At 48.1% G+C, this 20,103-nt stretch overlaps 3 protein-coding genes and 1 pseudogene across 6 annotated transcripts; 3 read left to right on the top strand and 1 right to left on the bottom strand.

The window, feature by feature from the left end:
- Nucleotides 1-1,226: 1,226 nt before the first annotated feature.
- Nucleotides 1,227-4,825, bottom strand: LOC147978807 (uncharacterized; annotated as a pseudogene).
- A 3,331-nt stretch (nucleotides 4,826-8,156) lies between these two features.
- LOC125543127 (uncharacterized) lies at nucleotides 8,157-12,346 on the top strand. The gene is made up of 3 exons (XM_048706379.2): nucleotides 8,157-8,587; nucleotides 8,699-9,392; nucleotides 10,869-12,346. The coding sequence occupies exons 2-3, from the start codon at nucleotides 8,761-8,763 to the stop codon at nucleotides 11,890-11,892; spliced, it is 1,656 nt and encodes a 551-aa protein (XP_048562336.1). The 5' UTR covers nucleotides 8,157-8,587; nucleotides 8,699-8,760; the 3' UTR covers nucleotides 11,893-12,346.
- A 133-nt stretch (nucleotides 12,347-12,479) lies between these two features.
- On the top strand, nucleotides 12,480-13,768 carry LOC147978806 (uncharacterized). The gene is made up of 3 exons (XM_087514900.1): nucleotides 12,480-12,860; nucleotides 13,141-13,290; nucleotides 13,553-13,768. Exons 1-3 carry the CDS (start codon nucleotides 12,786-12,788, stop codon nucleotides 13,766-13,768), a joined length of 441 nt encoding a protein of 146 aa, XP_087371026.1. The 5' UTR covers nucleotides 12,480-12,785.
- A 492-nt stretch (nucleotides 13,769-14,260) lies between these two features.
- LOC147978805 (uncharacterized) lies at nucleotides 14,261-18,882 on the top strand. 4 transcript variants are annotated; one of them, XR_015618327.1, is made up of 3 exons: nucleotides 14,261-14,467; nucleotides 16,135-16,208; nucleotides 17,858-18,148. XR_015618327.1 is itself a non-coding variant. In XM_087546549.1 (2 exons), exons 1-2 carry the CDS (start codon nucleotides 14,536-14,538, stop codon nucleotides 18,660-18,662), a joined length of 426 nt encoding a protein of 141 aa, XP_087402675.1. In that variant the 5' UTR covers nucleotides 14,261-14,535; the 3' UTR covers nucleotides 18,663-18,882. The 4 variants fall into 4 exon arrangements, 1 of the variants encoding a protein (XP_087402675.1); XR_015618325.1 differs by having other exon boundaries at nucleotides 14,261-14,643; XR_015618326.1 differs by lacking the exon at nucleotides 16,135-16,208 and having other exon boundaries at nucleotides 14,261-14,643.
- Nucleotides 18,883-20,103: the final 1,221 nt, after the last annotated feature.

Here is a 20,103-nt window from a genome sequence, read left to right as displayed (position 1 = left end):
TTTAGTGCACTAATATGTAATCGCAAAAATATGTATTAATATTATGATTGAAAAATAAGTAATTCAAGGCACGCAGCCGCTTTGGGCTCAGCCGCCGGCCCAGCGTTCCTACTATAATATAAAGGACGACCCGCCTGTTATCTAACACAAGCTTCGGTGTGGCCTGGAGGCTAGCGCGCTCGCCCTGCGTGCTGCAGGTCGCAGGTTCGAAACCAGGCGCGGCCGGTTTTTCGTTTACTTTATTTATTTGTGAGGTAAATACACCTGCGGTCTTAGAACTTGCATTGGATGGTCACTTTGGTGCACAAATTTGCAAAATACGCATTTGTAGTCACCGAACTTGCAAAACAGTGCAAATACAGTCACTCTCTTCATACGCAGCCGTATGTGGCGATGCCAGCGTGGCATGGGCCCGCTGTCAGTGACCATGGCCGTCCAGCGAGGCATGCACGCGGTCACTTTGCAGAAAACCCCGTGGGTTTATTATTTTTTGCGCTGGAGATGGCCATAGCTTAGTTACTGAACATAACTGAAGATAGCGGCTACTGAACTAAGCGGCTACACGATGACCCAGAGGCACGGGACGATGACCCGAACCCGCTGAACACAGAACTGGATGCACAGCGCCTTGAGCCGGCATTGGAGCTGCCCGCGCCGAGCGCCGTTGCGGCTACGCCCTCCAATGGACATCCTCTGTCGTACGGGCGGCGGAGGAAAGGAAAGAGACGATGCATACTATATGGTAGAAAAGGGAGAGATCGAGAGAATGTAACAGAATCCTCTCATTACCCAACTGGTATATGGTCTCATCTACCATTAGGTGATCTTGGGTTCGAATCCCAGGTAGCCTACCTTTTTTGCTCTTTCTATTATTTTACATCAGGTGACACAGATTAAATACATTTTGCAGCAATAGTTCTACAAATTAAGCACTGTCAAAACAATCTCAAGAATAAACCAATTGAAACCACATTACAGAAATCATAGAAATTTACTTAATATTTAGAGGTCTGGGAGGCCTCTTGAACTACTAGCACTGTCATAGCATAAACCAAAGCGTAGCAAAATACAGTTTCATACAATTTGAATATTGAGAAAACCAAAGTAAAATAAAGTTGGAAAAGGCCTTGCCTACTACATATTTACCCCAACTGCAGGAGCAGTTCATTCATGAACTAAACCTAACCAAAAGATCATTCATGAACTCTAACTTGTTCTGATGTAAACTAAAGAGAGAGAAAATCATGCAGATCAGTAGGTTGGCCATCTTGAGATAGAGCAGAATGTGTTGCATTTTGGCTAAACAAAACCTCCTCTTCAGCCTGCATGAACTATGCTCTATCAGCAGCTCCATCATCTCCAAACAGGAGATTGTAAAAGCCAGGAGCAGCAGCTCTTGCTCCTGTGACATCTGCAGGAGCAGCACCTCTTCCTCCAAATGTAGCAGCTGCAGTTCTTCCTCCTCTTGCACCATTTCTTCCTCCTCTACCAGCACTTCTTCCTCCTCTTGCACCATCTCTTCCTCCCCTTCCAGCAGTTCCTCCTCCTCTTGCAGCATTTGTTGCTCCTCTCCCTACACTGCCTCCCCCTCTTGCTTGTTTTTTCTTGGGTCTTGTTGCAGCTGCTGCTTGCTGACTTGACTCAGCTGCTTCCTCTCCATTTGCAGGTGCTGCTTGCCGACTCCTCACCCTCCCCCTAGCCATTGCTGTTGTCACTCTGCCTACTGGCATTGCTTCTCTAGCATTTGCAATAAATGTAGACTCGGGCAAGGGGCCAAATTCCCTAGGGGGTGGGTACGTGAACCTCTCCTGCAAAAATTAAGACAGAGCAAGTGTGAGCACACATACTAGTGATTTATGAGTGTGTACAAGTTAATTAGTGAAATCATCATTGCCTGTTCCTGCATCTTGTATACCATACAGTCAGGTGTTTGTGTTGGATCCAGCTGTGGGTATACCCTGTGTGGCATTATGTTCTGCACAAGACAAGCAATGTATGAACTTAGTATATCCTAAATCTAAAAAAGTATATGGGAGTAACCATAAGAGTACAAGTGTATTACAGCAAGTATTGATGGATCATCATACTCTTCTTCAGATTCCCTAGCAGTTTCTTCATTTGGAGTCTTATCAACATGATTATGGTGTCCCTTTTTGTTATGACCAGCTGCTCCACATATTGAACAATGCACGGTCACACCATGCTTGGTCACCTTCTTTACTCCATTTTTGTCACTCTTCTCTTCTGGATCTTTCTTCCTGTTTTTCTTTGGCCTGCCCATAACTTTTGTGTACAATGGTGGATACACATCAATCCCGTTCATTTTCTCCCATAGCTTTGTATCCCTCATCGGCATCATGTTATATCCATAACACTTTTTGTACTCCTCCACTGTATAGCAGGAGTGAACCATGCTCTCTGGTTCAATCCTCTCATGCCTGAAAGTTGCTATTGCATGATGACAAGGGATGCCAGACAGTACCCACCTTTTGCAGTCACAGCTTAGCATATTTAAGTGCACTATGTATGAGTTTTGTAGAGAGAAAACTTTGAACACACCTCTACCGTACTCTTGCACCCTGCAATTCTTTTCCCACTCAATGTATTTGTCGAGTTTCTTCTGAATCTTGGGGCATAGTCTCCCTGTCCACTTTTCTGACTCCCTTTGCTTACCAACTATCCTATTTGTGAGCTTCGTGAAAATATAATCCAGCATTGACTTAATCGGTAGCTCTCTTCCATCCAATATATAACTGCAGATATTTTCATATGTTCATGTTATGTTAGTACCCAATGGCATTGTTTGACATGATATGAAGGAAAGGTGGGAGGGCAATGCAAACCTGTTGAATACTTCAGACATGTTGTTTAATAATATGTCACACTTGCAAAATGGGTCGAAGAAAGCTTTGATCCATGTTTTCGGAGCTAACTTCTCAACCCACTTGTAAGCATCAAGGCTGTGCTCTTTGATCTGATTCATGCTTCTCGTGTAGGCCATCTCATTTGGGGATCTAGCTATAGCCCACAAGTCATTTTTCAGCTGCTCACCCTTGTGGACTTTGTGAAAATTTTGGTAAATATGCCTAACACAATTTCTGTGTTCTGAATAAGGAAAAACTTTCTGAACTGCATTTATTAAACCCTACAAAATAGCAATATCATCAATAACAATAATTGCATAAACTAACAGCAAACACTAGCATAAAATGGAAGGAAGTGTGCCCACCTTCTGCTTGTCACTCATAAGTGTATATGGTGTACTGTTGCTTATGTTGAGATCATCCTTCAATGAAGTTAAGAACCACTCCCAGCTGTGTGTTGACTCCACTTCACATAGGCCAAATGCAATAGGAAATATGCAATCATTTGGGTCAATTCCTACTGCTGTCGGCAAATTCCCCTTATATCTTATTTTAGTGTGGCACCCATCAAGGAAAATGATTGGCCTACAAGCCTTAAGAAACCCCCTCTTACATGCATCATAAGACCAATATAATGTCGAGAAGTGGTCCTTTGTCATCTTGGCCTTGTTGTCAAACACCTCCTTTGTGCACAAGAAGAACTGACTTCCTGGATTGCTTCTTCTAAGCTCCTGCCCGTAGTCCCATAGGGTTTTGTACTGATCATCATCTTCTCCCCTAATTTGCTTGACTGCTGCCCTTCTTGCCCTTCCCAACTTGGTCCTCTTTGCAACCAAGTTGAATTCTTGCTCAACTTTCTCTGAAAATTTCCTCAGAGGCATTTTCTCATTGTCTCTGAATTCATTCCTGAACTTGTGAGTAAGAAAAGGTGCAGTAAGAACTCTCAGGTCCCAAGCTTTGATGCATGTATGCTTGTCAGTGTACTTTTTTATTTGAATGCTACTTGACCTGTTATCATGTCCTGCCTTCAAGTACCAAGTACAACCTGGCTTGCATACAGCCTCTAACAACTTTGAAGTATTCCTACGCTTGTTCACCTTCACTCTATTTCTGACACTATATGCAACGAGAGCATGCCTCAACTCTTTCATATCTCCAAAGACCAACCCAAGCTTGAAAACAGGCGCATTAAGATCAGTGCTTGGGTTGAAAGTGCTGAATTTGTGCTTCAGCTTCTCCTTCTCTTGTTTTGACAAGTTCAAATGACTATCCTCTAATGCATCTTCTGGAAGTTCTCCTTCAAAGTCCTGCACATTTTCTTTCTCTCTGTGATCATCAACATCTTTGTCCACATTGGCATCAAAAAGATCATCATCACCTGCTGCTATTTCATAATCACTCTCATAGAAATCCTCATCCGTCTCGGCCTCTACATCCTCTCCATTTCCCTCTGAACCACTACTTTCACCATTGTCACTAATGTCAAACTCTGCCTCCTCTTCTTCAACTGCAATACCAGAACTAGATCCTTCTCCAAATGGCATAAACCTCTTTACTGGGCTTGAAAGCTTCTCTGTTGTACTGGGTTGTTTCTCTGAATAGCTGATGTTTTCTTTACCATGCCTTAGTTTTGTTGGACTTATAACCTTTGGCAAATCAGGCACTCCATGTATCAGCACATCATCTGTGGTTACTGACTGAAGTGTGTCACCATGGTCTACAACCAGTACCAGGTTATTGTGCTCAATTATTGCAACAATCATAAGAACAATGTCTGCATCGCATGTCATAAGCTTCAGGCCCTCACCAAATGATTTTCCTGGTTGACACCAATACACATCAGTCTTGGACACTTCATTGTCATATCCTAGTTGCACAAGAAAATCATTTATCCACAGCATTGACCAAGTGTCACTCTGACAATTGTCAAACCAGTCAACCATATAATCCATGTATGTCATGTTGCTTCCAGTTCCACAAAAAAACCATTGTGATGGATCTCAACAGTGAACAAGCCATCAAATTGTCCTGCATTGTCAAATAATTAAACTTCAATTACGTACTGGAATGATCAAATTCAGTACAGAACAGAGCACTCACATTCAATACAAAACAGAGCACTCACATTTAGTACAGAACAGCGCACTCACATTCAGTAAAAACAGAACTTTCACATTCAGTTATGAACAGTGCAACCATATTCAATTAAATTGCAGCAAATATTCAGTATTTTCAGACATGCTAATTATACAGAAAGCACACGTCCAGTTCCACATACGTTTAGTTAAAACACTGCATCAACGACGAAATCTGTCAACATAGCGTGCCTAACATGAATTCTGGATTACTTTCATCAACTTTTCTGAAGCAAAAAGACGCCTCCTTGAAAACCCCAATTAAACCCTAGGTCAGATTGGAGAAGCAGGAGTTCTGGCCGGTCGCAACTAATCCATAGGGCAAATATGCGCTTGAATCAAAGTCTGAACATCTCAATCAACTGGTACAACCCACCGATCCTACTACACAAATCCTACCCGCGGCGGGCTGGCAAAATCGGTAAATAAAAGAGGAGGTAGATGCATGGGATCACTCACCGTATGTGGGTGCTACTTCGCCCGACCGTCGGCGGCGTGGTTCTTCCATCTCCTCCGACGACGGCCGCCGTGCCGCAGTTCCGCCTCCGCCAGCGCCCTGGAACGATCGACAGAGAAGGGAGACGAAGCGGTGGGGCGTTACAGTGGGCTGCCAGCGATTTGGGGGTACCTATACGCTTATTTGCAAAGCGCTCTGTTCCCGCGTCTCCAGGGGCTTTCTGCGCAAAAATTAAGAAACCCACGAGGTTTTCTGCAAAGTGACCGCACAAACGCCTCGCTGGAAGGCCATGGTCGCTGACAGCGGGCCCATGCCATGCTGGCGTCTCCACATACGGCTGCGTATGGAGGGAGTGACTGTATTTGCACCGTTTAGCAAGTTCCGTGACCACAAACGCGTATTTTGCAAGTTCGTGCACCAAAGTGACCATCCAATGCAAGTTCTAAGACCGTGGGTGTATTTACCTCTTTATTTGTCCACTTCGTTGGAAACTTTCAAACAAGTCCGAAGCAAAAAAAAGACTCTCACGTTAACATTTTTTCCGCAAAAAAACCGGGTATTTATGTGATTACGTATAAAGCAAGAGGGTTTTTTGCAAAAAATATGCCACGTCAGCACCTGACAGACAGGTCACAACAGCCAGATACACTGTCAATACGTATAAATCAGCCTTTTAGTCTTTATTGCAAAAATCTGGACCAATGTTGGTACTGACACGCAAAAATTAACAATCGTGGTTCGAAACCTGGCGCGGCTGGTTTTTCGTTTACTTTATTTATTTGTCCAGTTCGTTGGAAACTTTCAAACAAGTCCCAAGCAAAAAAAAGACTATCACGTTAACATTTTTTCCGCAAAAAACCGGGTATTTATGTGATTACGTATAAAGCAAGAGGGTTTTTTGCAAAAAATATGCCACTTCAGCACCTGACGGACGGGCCCCAACAGCCAGATACACTGTCAATACGTATAAATCAGCCTTTTAGTCTTTATTGCAAAAATCTGGACCAATGTTGGTACTGACACGCAAAAATTAGCAATCGTGGTACCAATCTGCATGTGATGCCCCAATTGTGATACTTCTGTGCAATTAACTCCTATATCATGGACGTGGTTTCTGTTACGTGGGCTCTGTGGTTTTTGTGGGGTAGCCCACATTTACCACATATGAAATGAGGTTATTCCAGGTTCATGGGTGTCCACGAACATGATTTTTATGGGCTTTTATGTGGGCGCCACGGGTAGCCCGTGTCCACTGACAACCTGAGGCGGCTGTGATAAGCACGCAAAGGTACGCGTAGCTTTGCGACGGAGGTTGCAAGCTAGACTCCGGTGGCCCTTTGGGCCTTGAAGATAAGACGGAGCACGCCGGTAGGAGGAGGAACGCAGTTTGCGTGCCAGTTGAGCCAACGAGGCGGCGCGCAGTGGTGTTCTATAATTAGAATAATGTTTTCTTTGCCCTACATCTACTTGATGACGTGTCTAGCTACGACGAAGGGTGTGTGAAGGTGTGTCTTCGACGAATCTTCTTAAATTCGCTCGACTCTGATCTTTGATGGATTTGATGGACTCGTATATATTTGGCTGATCGGCGTTTTAGTTGGCGCGCTTGTAGGTGTGGTTGCTTCGATCTACGCCTACTTTCGTTGGCGACTTCTGTTGTTCTAGTGCAAGTTTTTTTAGGGCTTAGTTGGACGACTTTCCATTTATCCACTGCAAGAAGGTTTGTGTGGTTCCATCATAGGAGGAGTGATGATGGGAGAGCACCTTCAATTCGGTGTAGTGCAGTGTTTGTAGTCATTGTTAGATAGTTGTGATTTTTATCTTCTAAAATTTTCAAACGGGGGAGATTCTCCCACCTGATTCTCTTTATACAATGGCTAAAACCCAAGTATGACTCGCTCAACAAGAACATATCACACCAACACAACAAGAACACACCGCTCACCCCGCACCCCTGCCAGAGTGTTTGACAAAAAACTACCATTTTAGGGATTTTGGTCCTACGGAACTACCACCTTTTATAAAGTGGCCAAAAATTATCATTTTTTTTAATTTTGTGACTCAAAATTACCACTTTCAGATAATACCCAGTTTAAACGATTTAAACATGTTGACCGTTCAGTTGACCGTTATTATAGGTGGGACCCACACATCATTCTTCTTCCTCCTCTCTCTATCTTTTTTTTTGGCATTTTCACAAATAGCTTATGTGCATCCCAGCTCCCCGATGGTCGTCGCCGGAGACGACAGGGTTCCTCCTCTTCCACGGATGCCAATAGCAAAGCAACACGAAGGCGTTCAGAGTGCCTACAATTTCTGTTAATTCATTGGATTCTGTACTGCCATTGCATTTTATCAGTAGACTGGAGCATTTTTCATGAAGAAGACTTTATTTACTTAAAAGAAAAATCAATACGCATTATGCTATGTGACACGGAGGGTCACATAAAAAGTGGTCCTGCTAACAACTTAACAAAACACACTGCCACAACCGAAGGTCAAATAAGAACCGATCAATGCTGCTAACGTAGTTATATCTTCTTCCTTTTCATGAGCGTTGCCTTTTACTCTTTGCTACTCCCTCTATCCCATAATATAAAAATGTTTTTGACACTAACGTAGTTTTTATATTATGGGACGGAGGAAGTAATGGATGACTCACCATGTATGAACATATACAGTCATGAATGGAACCGAAGACTCAGCTTTGGACCGAAGCCTCCCCGCTGCTACTGTTTGGTCACAAGCACCCTGGGCCTCATGGGCCACGAAAAGAGGAGACGACGAGACGGCAAAAGACCCGCTGTTTTTTCTGCAGCATAAACAGAAGACTCTCGGTGTGCAAGAGAGTTGACGACCTCCGAGACCACTTGTACTGGACAACGCCGCACGGCTGGCTGCTCATGGCGCACCCTGGCTCACGCCTGACATTCCTGTGGAACCCATTCACGCGCCAAAGAATCGGCCTGCCCCCTGATACAGAGAAGTTCCTCACGAGGAACCCGGTCAGGTGCGTGCTCTCGCACGAGCCCGCGGACCCAAGCTGCGTGGTGCTTGTGGTGAACCGCGTGGACACGGTGCTCTGGTACTGCCGCCCGGGAGCAGCCGCCGAGTGGTCCGAGCACGGCTAAGTACTATCAAAATCGACCCAGACACCATAATCTAGTTTTTCTGTTTCCCAAAATTCTCTTGCTTCTTCACCGCTTTGTCCCAATTTGTAACTCCACATGTTTGTCACATAGGTGTCATCCCTCACAGCAGGCCACGCGCACTCCTGCTTGGGCACAAATGCGAGTTCGCCGTCATGTTGAACAAGGTCAGCAGGGATGGCCTCGGGCCAATCAAAGAGCCTGGGGAGGAAGATCCTGTCCTGCATCCACCTGGCGCCGGTCTTCTTCATCGTCGTCGTGAGCGTGCCGGTGAACAGGACGCTCCCCTCCAGGCTCTCCACCTTCTCCCACTCCATGGTGTGCTCGTTGAGCTTGACGACGTTGACCGGCGGCCCACGGAGGCCGACCAGGACGGCCATGAGCTCGTCTTGGCCGGACTCGACGAGGTAGCTGTCTTCGCATTCGAACCCGAAGCTCCGGGGCTTCTCCAGGATCTCAAACCCTTGGTCGTGCATGCGCTGGTCGTACACCGCCAGCCTCCCGTCCTGTCCCAGCAGGTAGAGCAACCCGCCGTGGAAGACCGGGTTACAGCTCGGCGACGGCACGAACGCCGGTCCGAACTCGTACGGGGTGAAGTCCCAGTCCGTCCACCCGCCATCGCCGTTCCTGAAGGAGAGCGCGGCCTGCAGCCGCAGAAACATGACCGCGCTGACACCGACCATCCTGCCCGCCGCGCCGTCGCCGCCGTCGCCGACGACGAAGTCGAACCCGACTTGATCGACCGGCGGCATGTCCCGAGGGTGGCGCCTGCGATAAGCACGCCAAGGTACGCTGAGTATTATATACAGAGCAGTCCCGAGGGTGGTTGTAAGCTAGACTCCGGCGGCCCTTGGGCCTTGGAGATAAGACGGAGCACGCCGGTAGGAGGGACGTAGTTGCGCCGACGAGGTAGGGGTGGCGTTCCAATTTTTTTTATTTTTCTAGGATCTTGGCGTTCTGTAGTTGGAATAATGTTTTCTTTGTCCTGCATTCGCTTTGACGACGTGTCTAGCTACGGCGAAGGGTGTGTGGAAGGTGTGTCATCAACGAGTTTCCTTAAATTTGCTTGATGCTGGTTTTTGATGGATCTGTTTGGATCCAATCGACGTTTCTCTTGCCGACCCTTGTTTTAGTTGGCGCGCTTGCAGGTGTGGTTGCTGCGATCTACGCCTATTTTCGTTGGCGAATTTTGCTGTTTTGGTGCAAGTTTTTTTGGGGCTTAGTTGGACGACTTTTTGACTATCCACTGTAAGAAAGTTTGTGTGGTTCCGGCGTAGGAGGAGTGATGACGGAGGAGCACCTTCAGTTTGGTCTAGTGCTTGTAGTCATCGTTATATGGTTGTGATTTTTATCTTCTGAATTTTTAAACGGGGGATGTTCACCCACCTGGATTTTTATACACAGAGGGCTAAAGCCCAAGTGTTTCTAGCGGTGGGAAGAGGACATTAGGATGGAGGGGGACACACACAACGAACATATCACACGAACACAACAAGAACACACCGCTCACCCCACACCCATGCCGGCAAGGTGTGACTCGACCAGAGCACGCAACCAAACATCCATGTGACCTCGTCATCGCATTGTCCCACAACATCGCATCCCTACAACAATTAAGGGTGAGGGAGAGGGAGGGTGAGGGCGACCCCCCCCCCCCCCCCCCTCTTTGAAGTGAAGACGACGACGTTCCTCTTCCACAGATGCCAACACGAAGGAGTTCTGAGTGACTGCAATTTCTGTTAATTCATTGTATTTTTTGTATTGCCATTGCATTTTATCAATAAACTGGAGCATTTATCATGAAAATGACAGCTGCCAAACATCTGTGTGACCACAAGTGTCTATCGGGAGCCAGTCGTGCCACAACATCGTGTTGTCCCGACAACAATTGAGGGTGAGGGGGAGGGAGGGTGTTCCTCCGCTTCCACAGATGCCAATAGCAAAGCAACACAAAGGCGTTCAGAGTGGCTGCAATTTCTGTTAATTCATTGCATCTTTGTAGTGCCATTGCATCTTATCAATAGGCTGGAGCATTTCTCACGAAAAATACTTTGCTTTGATTAAAGAAAATCAATACGCGGTATGCTATGTGACACGGAGGGTCACATAAAAAGTGGTCCTGCTAACAGCTTAACAAAGCACACTGCCACAACCAGGTCAAAGAAGAACCGATCAATGCTGCTAACGTAGCTATATCATGTTTTCATGAGCGCTGCCTTTTGCTCCATTATGCCCATTGACTCACCCATGTATGAACATGTAGAGCCATGAAGGGAACCGAAGACTCAGCTTTGGATCGGAGCTTCTCCCCGCTGCTACTGTTTGGTCACAAGCACCCTAGGCCTCATGGGACCAACGCTGACGGTGAGCCCGACGAAGATGCTGAAAACGACGAGACCGAGAAGAAGGCAGAAGATCCGCTGTTTTTCTTCTACAGCATAAGCAGAAGACGCTCGGTGTGCAAGATTGTGGATGACCTCCGAGACCACTTGTACTGGACAACGCCGCACGGCTGGCTGCTCATGGCGCACCCTGACTCACGCCTGACGTTCCTGTGGAACCCGTTCACGCGCCAGAGAGTCGGCCTGCCCCCTGATCGAGACAAGTTTCTGACTTTGAACCCGGTGAGGTGCCTGCTGTCGCACGAGCCCACGGACCCAGCCTGCGTGGTGCTGGTGGTGAACTGCGTGGACACGGTGCTCTGGTACTGCCGCCCGGGAGGAGCCGCCGAGTGGTCCGAGCACGGCTATTACCAGGCAGGCACCCTGGGCACCCACCATGATCGTGACGGTGTCATCCATGCAATGAACCTCGTGACGGCGGCGGGCGGGAAGTTCTACGCGAGCCTGCTGGGCGCCACCGTCCTGACGCTGGAGTTCTCGTCGGGTCCGGCCTTCGCAGAAACCCCTATCGCCGAGCAGCCATGTCACCCGATGTACCGCGTCTGGAGCCTTCACCTGCTGGAGTCACGCGGGGAGCTCTTCAGCGTCTCCCTGTACCACCCGTTGATGGGGCGGTGCGACAAGGTTGCCCAGATAGTCGTCCGCAGGCTCGACTTGCCGGCGAGGGCTTGGGTGGAGGTGGACGCCGTCGGGGACCGGGCCTTCTTCTTGGTCGACGCCGTCCACTTTGGCGCGTCGCTCGGCGCGGAGGAGGCCGGTCTCAAGGGGAACTGCGTTTACTATCTGAGGCGCGGAGAAAAGGGGCTGTATGTCTACGACATGGGGCGTGGAACCACTGCCATGCACGACCCCGGTCCGGATTTGCCGACTAAGGCCCCGTTCTGAAGCTCTCCAGGTTCAGGAAATCCACGATTCCAGCTTCGTGCGCCAGCGTCCAACTTCCGTGAGGAGCTACGTGCGTTCGGGAGGCTCTAGCCAGCTTCTCATACGCTGGCGTTGGGCTATAGGGCTGTTTAGAGCGAAAGGTGTGTACATGGGCTATTAGGGAACACAGATAATGACATGGGCTGCAGGCCCAATTCGGAGTGAAGGATGTGGATGACCCTGATGCACCCACGTCTACTGGCTGGTTCCTACGAGAGCTCGGAAGAAAAGAAATCGGGAGGCTCACCGAACCGGTATGCAACTTAGCGGTGGCATTCCCTGTAATTACATCGAACTCCCGCTTCTCGTTTTAGCGAAGCTGGCCAACCGCCGCTTCTCGTCTCTGCAAAAATTGCACAGGTGGATCCTCGTCTCCGCGAAGCTGGCTCCTCGAAGCTGGAGCGTTCGGGATCGATTCACGTAGGAATTCTAGGAAGCTGGCTCGTGGAGAGGATCCGAACGGGCCCTAAATAGCATAAAACTACTAGCTTATAGGTTAAGGTTTCAGAAAACTATCATTTTTCAATTTTTCTCAGAAAGCTATCAGTCGCGCGGTTCGCTGTTTCAAAAAACCCAAAACGCCCGTGACTAGCGATTGAACCATTTTTTTGACCGCCCGGACCCACATGTGAGGCCACCTGGCCACGCGCGCTCACGACGCGGCCGTTGACGGCCGTTAGCCCGTACGGCCCGGTCGGAACTGGGGTAAATAAACCCCCTCGGTCGGTCGGGCGCTCCTGATCACTCACTCTCTCCCTGCTCGCTCACTCCCCTGCTCTCACTCCCCTGCTCCAGTACGAGCTCGCCGCCGCTCGCCGTCTTTGAGGTGGCTCGCCGTTGACCTCCTTGCCACCATGCCTTCCTGGAACGACGAGGAAACTAGCTCGGAGGAGGAGTGCGAGGTCGTCAGCATGGACATGGGACTTATGGTAAGTTCTTTGCCATCTAGGGTTAGGGTTAGGTGCTAGTAGGCCTAGGCTACCGCCATGGATCTTGCTAAGTGTAGTGTTGTTGTTGTAGGATTCTTGTTCAATAGTGAGGGTGGGTTTGATTGTAGGATTGATGTAAGATAGGGTTCATCTCAGTACAGTGTTAGGGTTCATGTTGAGTTGGAGATTTTTTTAGTGTTCATGTTTAATGAAGCGTGCAAATATATTCTGGTGTTGAGTGCAGATTGAAACTAGTGTTTGCTGGTTATTTTGGTTGCAGGAGGAACCAGACACCACTGTGGAGCCCTTTTTCTGTGGCCTACTTGAGCTTGCTCATCCCAAGTGCATTCTGCATCAAATGAGGCCTATTAAGCGTGTTGCTTTTGAAGGGCCTTTAACAGGAAGGCATTTCTATGGCTGCCCAGTCCAGGTTAGATGGCAATAAACTTTTCTGCTATGTATGGTCACTGATGATTGATATGATGCAGCACTTTGTTTGATATGATGCCAATAAACATTTTTCTGCTATGTATTTTTGTTACTTTGGAAACTTAATCATGGCATTATAATAACTTATCATATCTCATTTATGTTATTCATTGTTAGAAATTATCAAGTATATACAAGTTAATTATGGAACTGAAATAAGCTCCTAGTCCATTTGTAATAACTTATCACATTTATAAATGCAGGAAAATGGTGTGAATTGTGGTGTTGTAGAGTGGGTTGATGGGGCTTGGCCAACTGTTCTTCAGAAATGTTTGTGCAAGCTATGGGAGATGTTCCATGAGCAGAACTTTGGAAGGGTACATGACAAGGAGAAGTTTGAGAAGGAGTTGGCCAGTGTAACACCCCGGGTGTCATGCTACAGTAAACTCCTATTAATGGTGTCACATCATCATTATTAAATTTTGCTAATCATCACTTTGTCCAAAACCGACCTCAAATTCAAATTTAAAAGACAAGTCAAAATTATTTCTCCTCAAGCTATAAAACTAAAATGTTCGAATAGTTCTATACGATTTCCTTGTTCAATGTCATGTGAAACCAACTTGGTTTGACTCACAAATAAATTCCTAGGAAATTAGTAAGTGGTCCAAACTCATTTAAATTGCCCTTTTCAAAATAAGCAAATATTTATAATTTTCCAAATGATGTGAAACATTGTGTGTGGTCTCAAAATATTGCCTACTAATTATGTGCCAAATTTCAAGTTGAACTAAATTTAATTACTTTGACAATTAAGTAGAAAACAGTATGAAATTAATAAAGCAGAAAACTTAAAAAAGAAAATGGGCCAAGTGCACACCGAGCATTAAAAGCCTAGTGCTACAGTAGCGCGGCCCAAGCCCACCAGGGCCTTCTCCATCTTCTCTGTACAGGAGGCAGAGACCTGTGCGTGGCGCACATCCACGCCTCCATGACCGCTGTGTCGACCATCCGGCGAGTCCCCGCGGTGTACAAGACCATCCCCAAGCCCCAGGACAAACCCTAGACGCCCAGTTCCCTCGTTTCCCCCTCGCACTCGATCTGGAAGAGGAGCCGAAGCTTCCGGCGCCGCGCCATAGTCGTCATCGCGGCCGCCGGCCTCCCCTTGCTGCACCAAGGTGTCCAGAAGCCTCCCCTCGCTCGTCTCCTTCGTCCCCATCGAAGAACCCGAGCCAAGCCGCACCGTATGCTCGGGATCGAGCCAGTTTCTCCGGCATGGCCGCGGCATCTCGCCGTCGATCTACACCACCGCACCACCCCGGCCGTCACAAGCACGCCCCCGGCCTCCCTCTCGGTGAGCTGCGCCGATTCCCCCTGTTCCCCGCTCGATCCACCGCTGTAGCCGCCGTAGCGAAATGCCCCATCTCAATGCATGGACGCGCTCACCGCGACTTTGCCGCGCCCGCGCCGCTCTGACCCCGCGCCCCAGCCGCTCCGTGCGCCCTCTGGGTTCCCCTGCCCCGTCGTGGCCGTGCCTCCCCAAGCGCCGCCCACGCCCGTTCGCGCCTCTGCGCGCGGCGGCCGCGCCCTTGCTCTGTTGCTGCTGCGCAGCGCTGCTACCTGCCACTGCTTTGCTTGCTGTTGCCGCTTGGCCAGCGCCCTAGACTGATGCACCGTGCAGCCCCGCGCTCACCCGTTGTCGTGCCTCCGCCTCACCTGGACGCGTTGGTCGTGGCCGCCATCGCCGTCCACGCGCGCGACACCGCGCCTGGCGCTGCTGACCGCCCCTCCCCTCGCGCTCATGGCCACGCCCCTGCACGTCCTCGTCCCCATGCCCGTGCACTGCTGCTCGTTGCTTGCTTCTTGCCGCTGTAGCTGCCGCTACTGCCGATGCTCGCCGCTGCTATGCTACTGCTGTTATCGTTGTTCTGTAGATGATGTTAGCCGCCGTTGTTGCTTAGTTGCTGCTGCCGCTGCAGGCCATAGCCATGGCCAAGTGCGGCTATGTGTGTGGTGTGTGCGTACGCGGTACGCCACACTCTGCTGCTCTGCTACAGTAACTGAATGTTACTGTAGCAGTAGCTAGCTTTGCTACGTTTACACTGATTACTCCTCTGTAATGCAGCAAAACAACAACAACATGACTTCTAATGTGGGTAAAGATAATACTTGTAGAAAGTACACTTGACAAACTCTGTTTTATCCCATTGGTCCAAATTCAAAATATGTAACGATTAAATTTTATGAAAATCACAAAATCCTATGTTCCTATATTTTAACAGTTTCTAGAATTAACTTCAAGTGGCACTTCTCAAATACAATTTTGATCACGCAACTGAACTCTAAAATGGATGTCAATGATACTGTCATGTAGATCACATAAAGATGATAAAATTGGTAAAAGGCACTAATTCATAGGATGTACAGAACACTAGCTATAGCCTTTGGAAAACAACAAAGTGATGCTCAAAAACTGATCAATTCTCAGACTTAGCCAATTTTCAGGAAATTCCATAATATTGCTTAAACTTCAAAAAATCATAGGAAATAGACCGTAGCTCGGATAAAAATACTTTGTACATGAATTTTGCTCAGAACGATGAGGCGAATCCGAACACGCGGTCCGTTTACCTGTCAGATGCCTCTAACTATCTGAACATGGAACTTTTCCTCTCCGGTCATCTGTGTGACACAGGCCCGGAACCAGGAAAACGTTACCGGTTGACTTCCCCCTTCACCGGTATCATGTAGCACCGCGTTAGAACACGTCTAGCTCTGCATGTTGTCCTACTATGCACTTGCTTGCTATGTATTTACTGTTTCTCCCTCCTTTTCTCTTCGGTAGACCCCGTGACGATGCTGATGCCCCTGTGATCGACTACGTCACTGACGACCCCTCCTTCTCGTCTGAGCAACCAGGCAAGCCCCTCCCCCTTGATCATCCCGATATCGCCCATTCCATTCCCTCATGCTTGCATTAGATTTTTGCTACTGTTATTGTTTGCTCATATTCTGTTGCATAGCCTGTTTATTGTAACCTGCTATTGTTACCTACCTGCTTATCCTAAACTGCTTATTATAGGTTGGTTAGAGCCCATCAGTGACCCCCCCCCCCACTTGACACGACTGCCCCGCTGGATTATTAGAAGACCCGATCAACGGGATCGAAGACCAGGCCCCGACACCTCACGTCACATCACGCCCCTTTGTTGCTCGACTCTACAGAGTTACCATCGAGTCCCGAGGATGGAACCTCATACATCACTCCTGATGAGATCTCTGTAGAGTAGCTATTCGGTCGTGGTCATCGAGGGTGATTTCCTCCTTAACCACTTCCGATACGACTCTGTCGTGCAACCCCTCAAGTGTGAACCTCGAGGGTGGTTCCTCTTACGTTCCCCTTGATGTTTTACATCGAGTGGGAATCTGACAAGGGTGATTCCTCAGGTTTTTCCCCTTGGTGTTAGACACACGCTTACTATGGTTACTATGACTTTGCACTGGACCCTGTTACTAAAGACGGGTTGGCCCTGAGGGGTACCCGCGCGAGCTTAATTGCGAATGATGTGGAGTCGGGCGGACCTGGAAGGTGCCCGCGAGATAATTACGAGGCGTGGCCGGGCATTCCTAGCCCTTGCCGCAAGTCCTTGAGACAGGGCAACGGGGTCACATCTTTCGTGAGTCTCTGCTTGTTACCGCGCGTTCCTAATCCACTACGATTTGGATATTTGATCCGAGGGGCCTCTGGCCTGATAGCACTAACCATCACGTGGGCATAGTATGGGCGTTTTGCGTCGTATACATCAGCCGAAGCTTAATAGACGTCAGCGACTGAGCGGCGCGCGCCGGGTTGGACTGGAAAGCTCCTGGCTTTTTAGGGAGGTAGCTAGGTCTGCTCACCGGCCGCCCTCGCAACGTGCATGAGTTACCGGGGAGATGGCCCATGACCCCTGGGGGCGTAGGTTTAGTCCGGCGTGCTGGCCTTTCTATTAAGCCTAGGTTGGGTTGCGGCGTATTGTTTGGCCAAGGCCGGGCATGACCCAGGAAAGTGTGTCCGGCCGGAGTTAATCGAGCGTGGTGGGTAAGTTGGTGCACCCCTGCAGGGAAGAAAACATCTATCGATAGCCTGTCCTACGGTAACGGACACTTGGAGTTGTATCCCGATCGATACAACTAGAACTGGATATTTGTGATGAGAACTGGATGGTGATGAGAATTGGATTGTGATGACACTTGGATAGTATGGCTCTGGGATTGCTTTCTCGCAGGGAGTAAAGAAAGGATCTCTGGCCGAGGTTGATAACACTACTACTACTTTACTTTATGCTACTCTACTCCCTCCTGTTTCTACAAGATGGTGGTTTTCAGAAGATGCTAGTCTTCGATAGGCTAGGCTTTCCCCCTTCTCTTCTGGCATTCTGCAGTTCAGTCCACAGATACACCCCTTTTCATTGATAACGATGCATATGTAGTGTAGATCCTTGCTTGCAAGTACTTTGGATGAGTACTCACGGTTGCTTTGCTCCCCCTTTTGCCCCTTTCTTCTCCTTTCCGGTTGATGCAACCAGATGTCGGAGCCCAGGAGCCAGATGCCACCGCCGATGCCTGCTACTACGTGGAGACCGCCGGCGACCAGGAGTAGTTAGGAGGCTCCCAGGCAGGAGGCCTTGCCTTTTCGATCGTTGTTGTTTTTGTGCTAGCCTTCTTAAGGCAAACTTGTTTAACTCATGTTTGTACTCAGATATTGTTGCTTCCGCTGACTCTTGTGTATTCAAGCTTATGTATTCGAGCCCTCGAGGCCCCTGGCTTGTAATATAAAGCTTGTATTATTTTATTTTGTGTCTAGAGTTGTGTTGTGATATCTTCCTGTGAATCCTTGATCTTGATCGTACACATTTGCGTGTATGATTAGTGTACGATTGAATCAGGGGCGTCACAGCCAGGCTTAAGAGTGAACATGAAAGGGAGTTGGCCAAGCTTAGGACTGAAAATGACAAGCTTTGCATTGAGTACACCAAACTTGTTGATGATGTATCCAAGATGTTTGATTGGCAGGATGGTAGGGTGGACAAGAAGGTGCACCAGAAACAAGTGGAGGAGGAAGAACTTGAGAAGAAGAAGGAGCTAGAGGAGAAAGCTATGTTGGAGGTGCAGATGGAAAAGCTCAAACTTGCAAAAGAGCAGAGGTGCATTTTGCAGAGCCAAGCTGATATCATCAAGAACACCAGGAAGGCTATGAAGGATGTTCAAGTTGACAGAGATGTTCTTAAGAAGGAGAAGGCAAAGCTTGAGCTTGTTGTTGCTGAGCTGCTGAAAGAAGGGTATGGCAGCAAGGAGAAGTTAGAGCAAATCAAGGCCATCCTTGAGTCTTGAAGTGGCTTTGATATGTTGGTGAAGTAAGTACATCCAAAGGCCTTTATATAAGGATGTGGCCTGGCATGACTGCAAGTGATTATGGGTGTACATTTTGGGGGAATGTGAAGTTTAACCTATTGTAAGAACCTTATTTACTATGTTGTTAAGTTGTAATGGATCACCTATGCTATTAAGTGTTGTAATGGATCTCCTATGCTATTATGTAGTGGAAAATGGATCTCTTATGCTACTAAGTTGTGGAAATGGATCTTGTATGCTATTAAGTGTTCAACTTGATCTTCTATCTTTTAGATGTTATTTGTTAGCCTACATATATTATTTCTGTGGGTAATTGGGCTTAGTGGCCCAATATTCTCTGACCAAATGCAACCCTAGGCCTACTAAACCCAACCCCATCCATCTGTCAATATAAACCCCTCCCCACCCCCACCCTTTCCCAGTCACTCCACCAGCCGCCACCCAAAAGAAACCCTATAGATGGATCCTGACATGGGAGATGTCACAGAGGAGGAGGGGAAGGCTGTGGATGTTAGGACAGCAGCAGCAGCACAGAGGAGGAGGAGGCGCAGGCAGAGGGCACTAGAGGCGGCCCAGGATGAGCAGCAAGAGGAGTTCAACCGCCGACTCTCCGACAAGGTACTTGTAACGCCCTCGATGCGGCTATAACTCCTACGTGTCGAGGCACGACTTAGAGGCATAACCGCATTGAAAGCAATGTCGCAAGTTAGGCAATCTTCACAACATCCCATGTAATATAGATAATAAAAGGGGAGATACATAGTTGGCTTACACTCGCCACGTCAATCAAAGTACATAAATAGCATTACATCATTCAAACATTCATGGCCCGACTACGGCGCCAAAATAAAAGATCAACCCAACATGCGACACGGTCCCGATCGCCCCAACTGGGCACCACTACTGATCATCAGGGAAAGACACGTAGTATCGACGTGAGTCCTCGTCGAACTCCCACTTGAGCTCAAGCGCGTCATCTGGAACGGAGTCATCAGGTCCTGCATCTGGTTTGGAAGTAATCTGTGAGCCACAGGGACTCAGCAATCTCGCACCCTCGCGACCAAGACTATTTAAGCTTATAGGTAAGGCAAGATAAATATGTGGAGCTGCAGCAAGCGACTAGCATATATGGTGGCTAACCTGTTCGCAAAAGAGAGCGAGAAGAGAAAGGCAAGGCGCGAACGAGTAACTAGAGAGCAACCTGCGGCAAGCATTACTCCAACACCGTGTTCACTTCCCGGACTCCGCCGAGAAGAGACCATCACGGTAACTCACACAGTTGATTCATTTTAATTAAGTTAAGGTTCAAGTTATCTACAACCGGACATTAACAAATTCCCATCTGCCCATAACCGCGGGCACGGCTTTCAAAAGTTCAAATCCCTGCAGGGGAGTCCCAACTTAGCCCATGACAAGCTCT

The sequence above is a fragment of the Triticum urartu genome, chromosome 3A (genome assembly GCF_056163025.1).
Source record: "Triticum urartu cultivar PI428250 chromosome 3A, HENAU_Tu73, whole genome shotgun sequence".
Taxonomy (NCBI): domain Eukaryota; kingdom Viridiplantae; phylum Streptophyta; class Magnoliopsida; order Poales; family Poaceae; genus Triticum; species Triticum urartu.
The sequence above is the reverse complement of the archived record's forward strand: the minus strand, read 5'-3'. Positions and strand labels throughout refer to the sequence as shown.

Bases quoted from the DNA above. Each gene is read 5' to 3' on its own strand.
- LOC125543127 (XM_048706379.2), top strand. From the start codon at position 8,761: ATGTTGAACAAGGTCAGCAGGGATGGCCTCGGGCCAATCAAAGAGCCT. The intron at 9,393-10,868 runs GTACGCTGAGTA...ATGAACATGTAG, and splicing joins CCTGCGATAAGCACGCCAAG to AGCCATGAAGGGAACCGAAG.
- LOC147978806 (XM_087514900.1), top strand. From the start codon at position 12,786: ATGCCTTCCTGGAACGACGAGGAAACTAGCTCGGAGGAGGAGTGCGAG. The intron at 12,861-13,140 runs GTAAGTTCTTTG...TTTTGGTTGCAG, and splicing joins GCATGGACATGGGACTTATG to GAGGAACCAGACACCACTGT. The intron at 13,291-13,552 runs GTTAGATGGCAA...TTATAAATGCAG, and splicing joins TCTATGGCTGCCCAGTCCAG to GAAAATGGTGTGAATTGTGG.
- LOC147978805 (XM_087546549.1), top strand. From the start codon at position 14,536: ATGCTCGGGATCGAGCCAGTTTCTCCGGCATGGCCGCGGCATCTCGCC. The intron at 14,644-18,344 runs GTGAGCTGCGCC...TTTGATTGGCAG, and splicing joins CGCCCCCGGCCTCCCTCTCG to GATGGTAGGGTGGACAAGAA.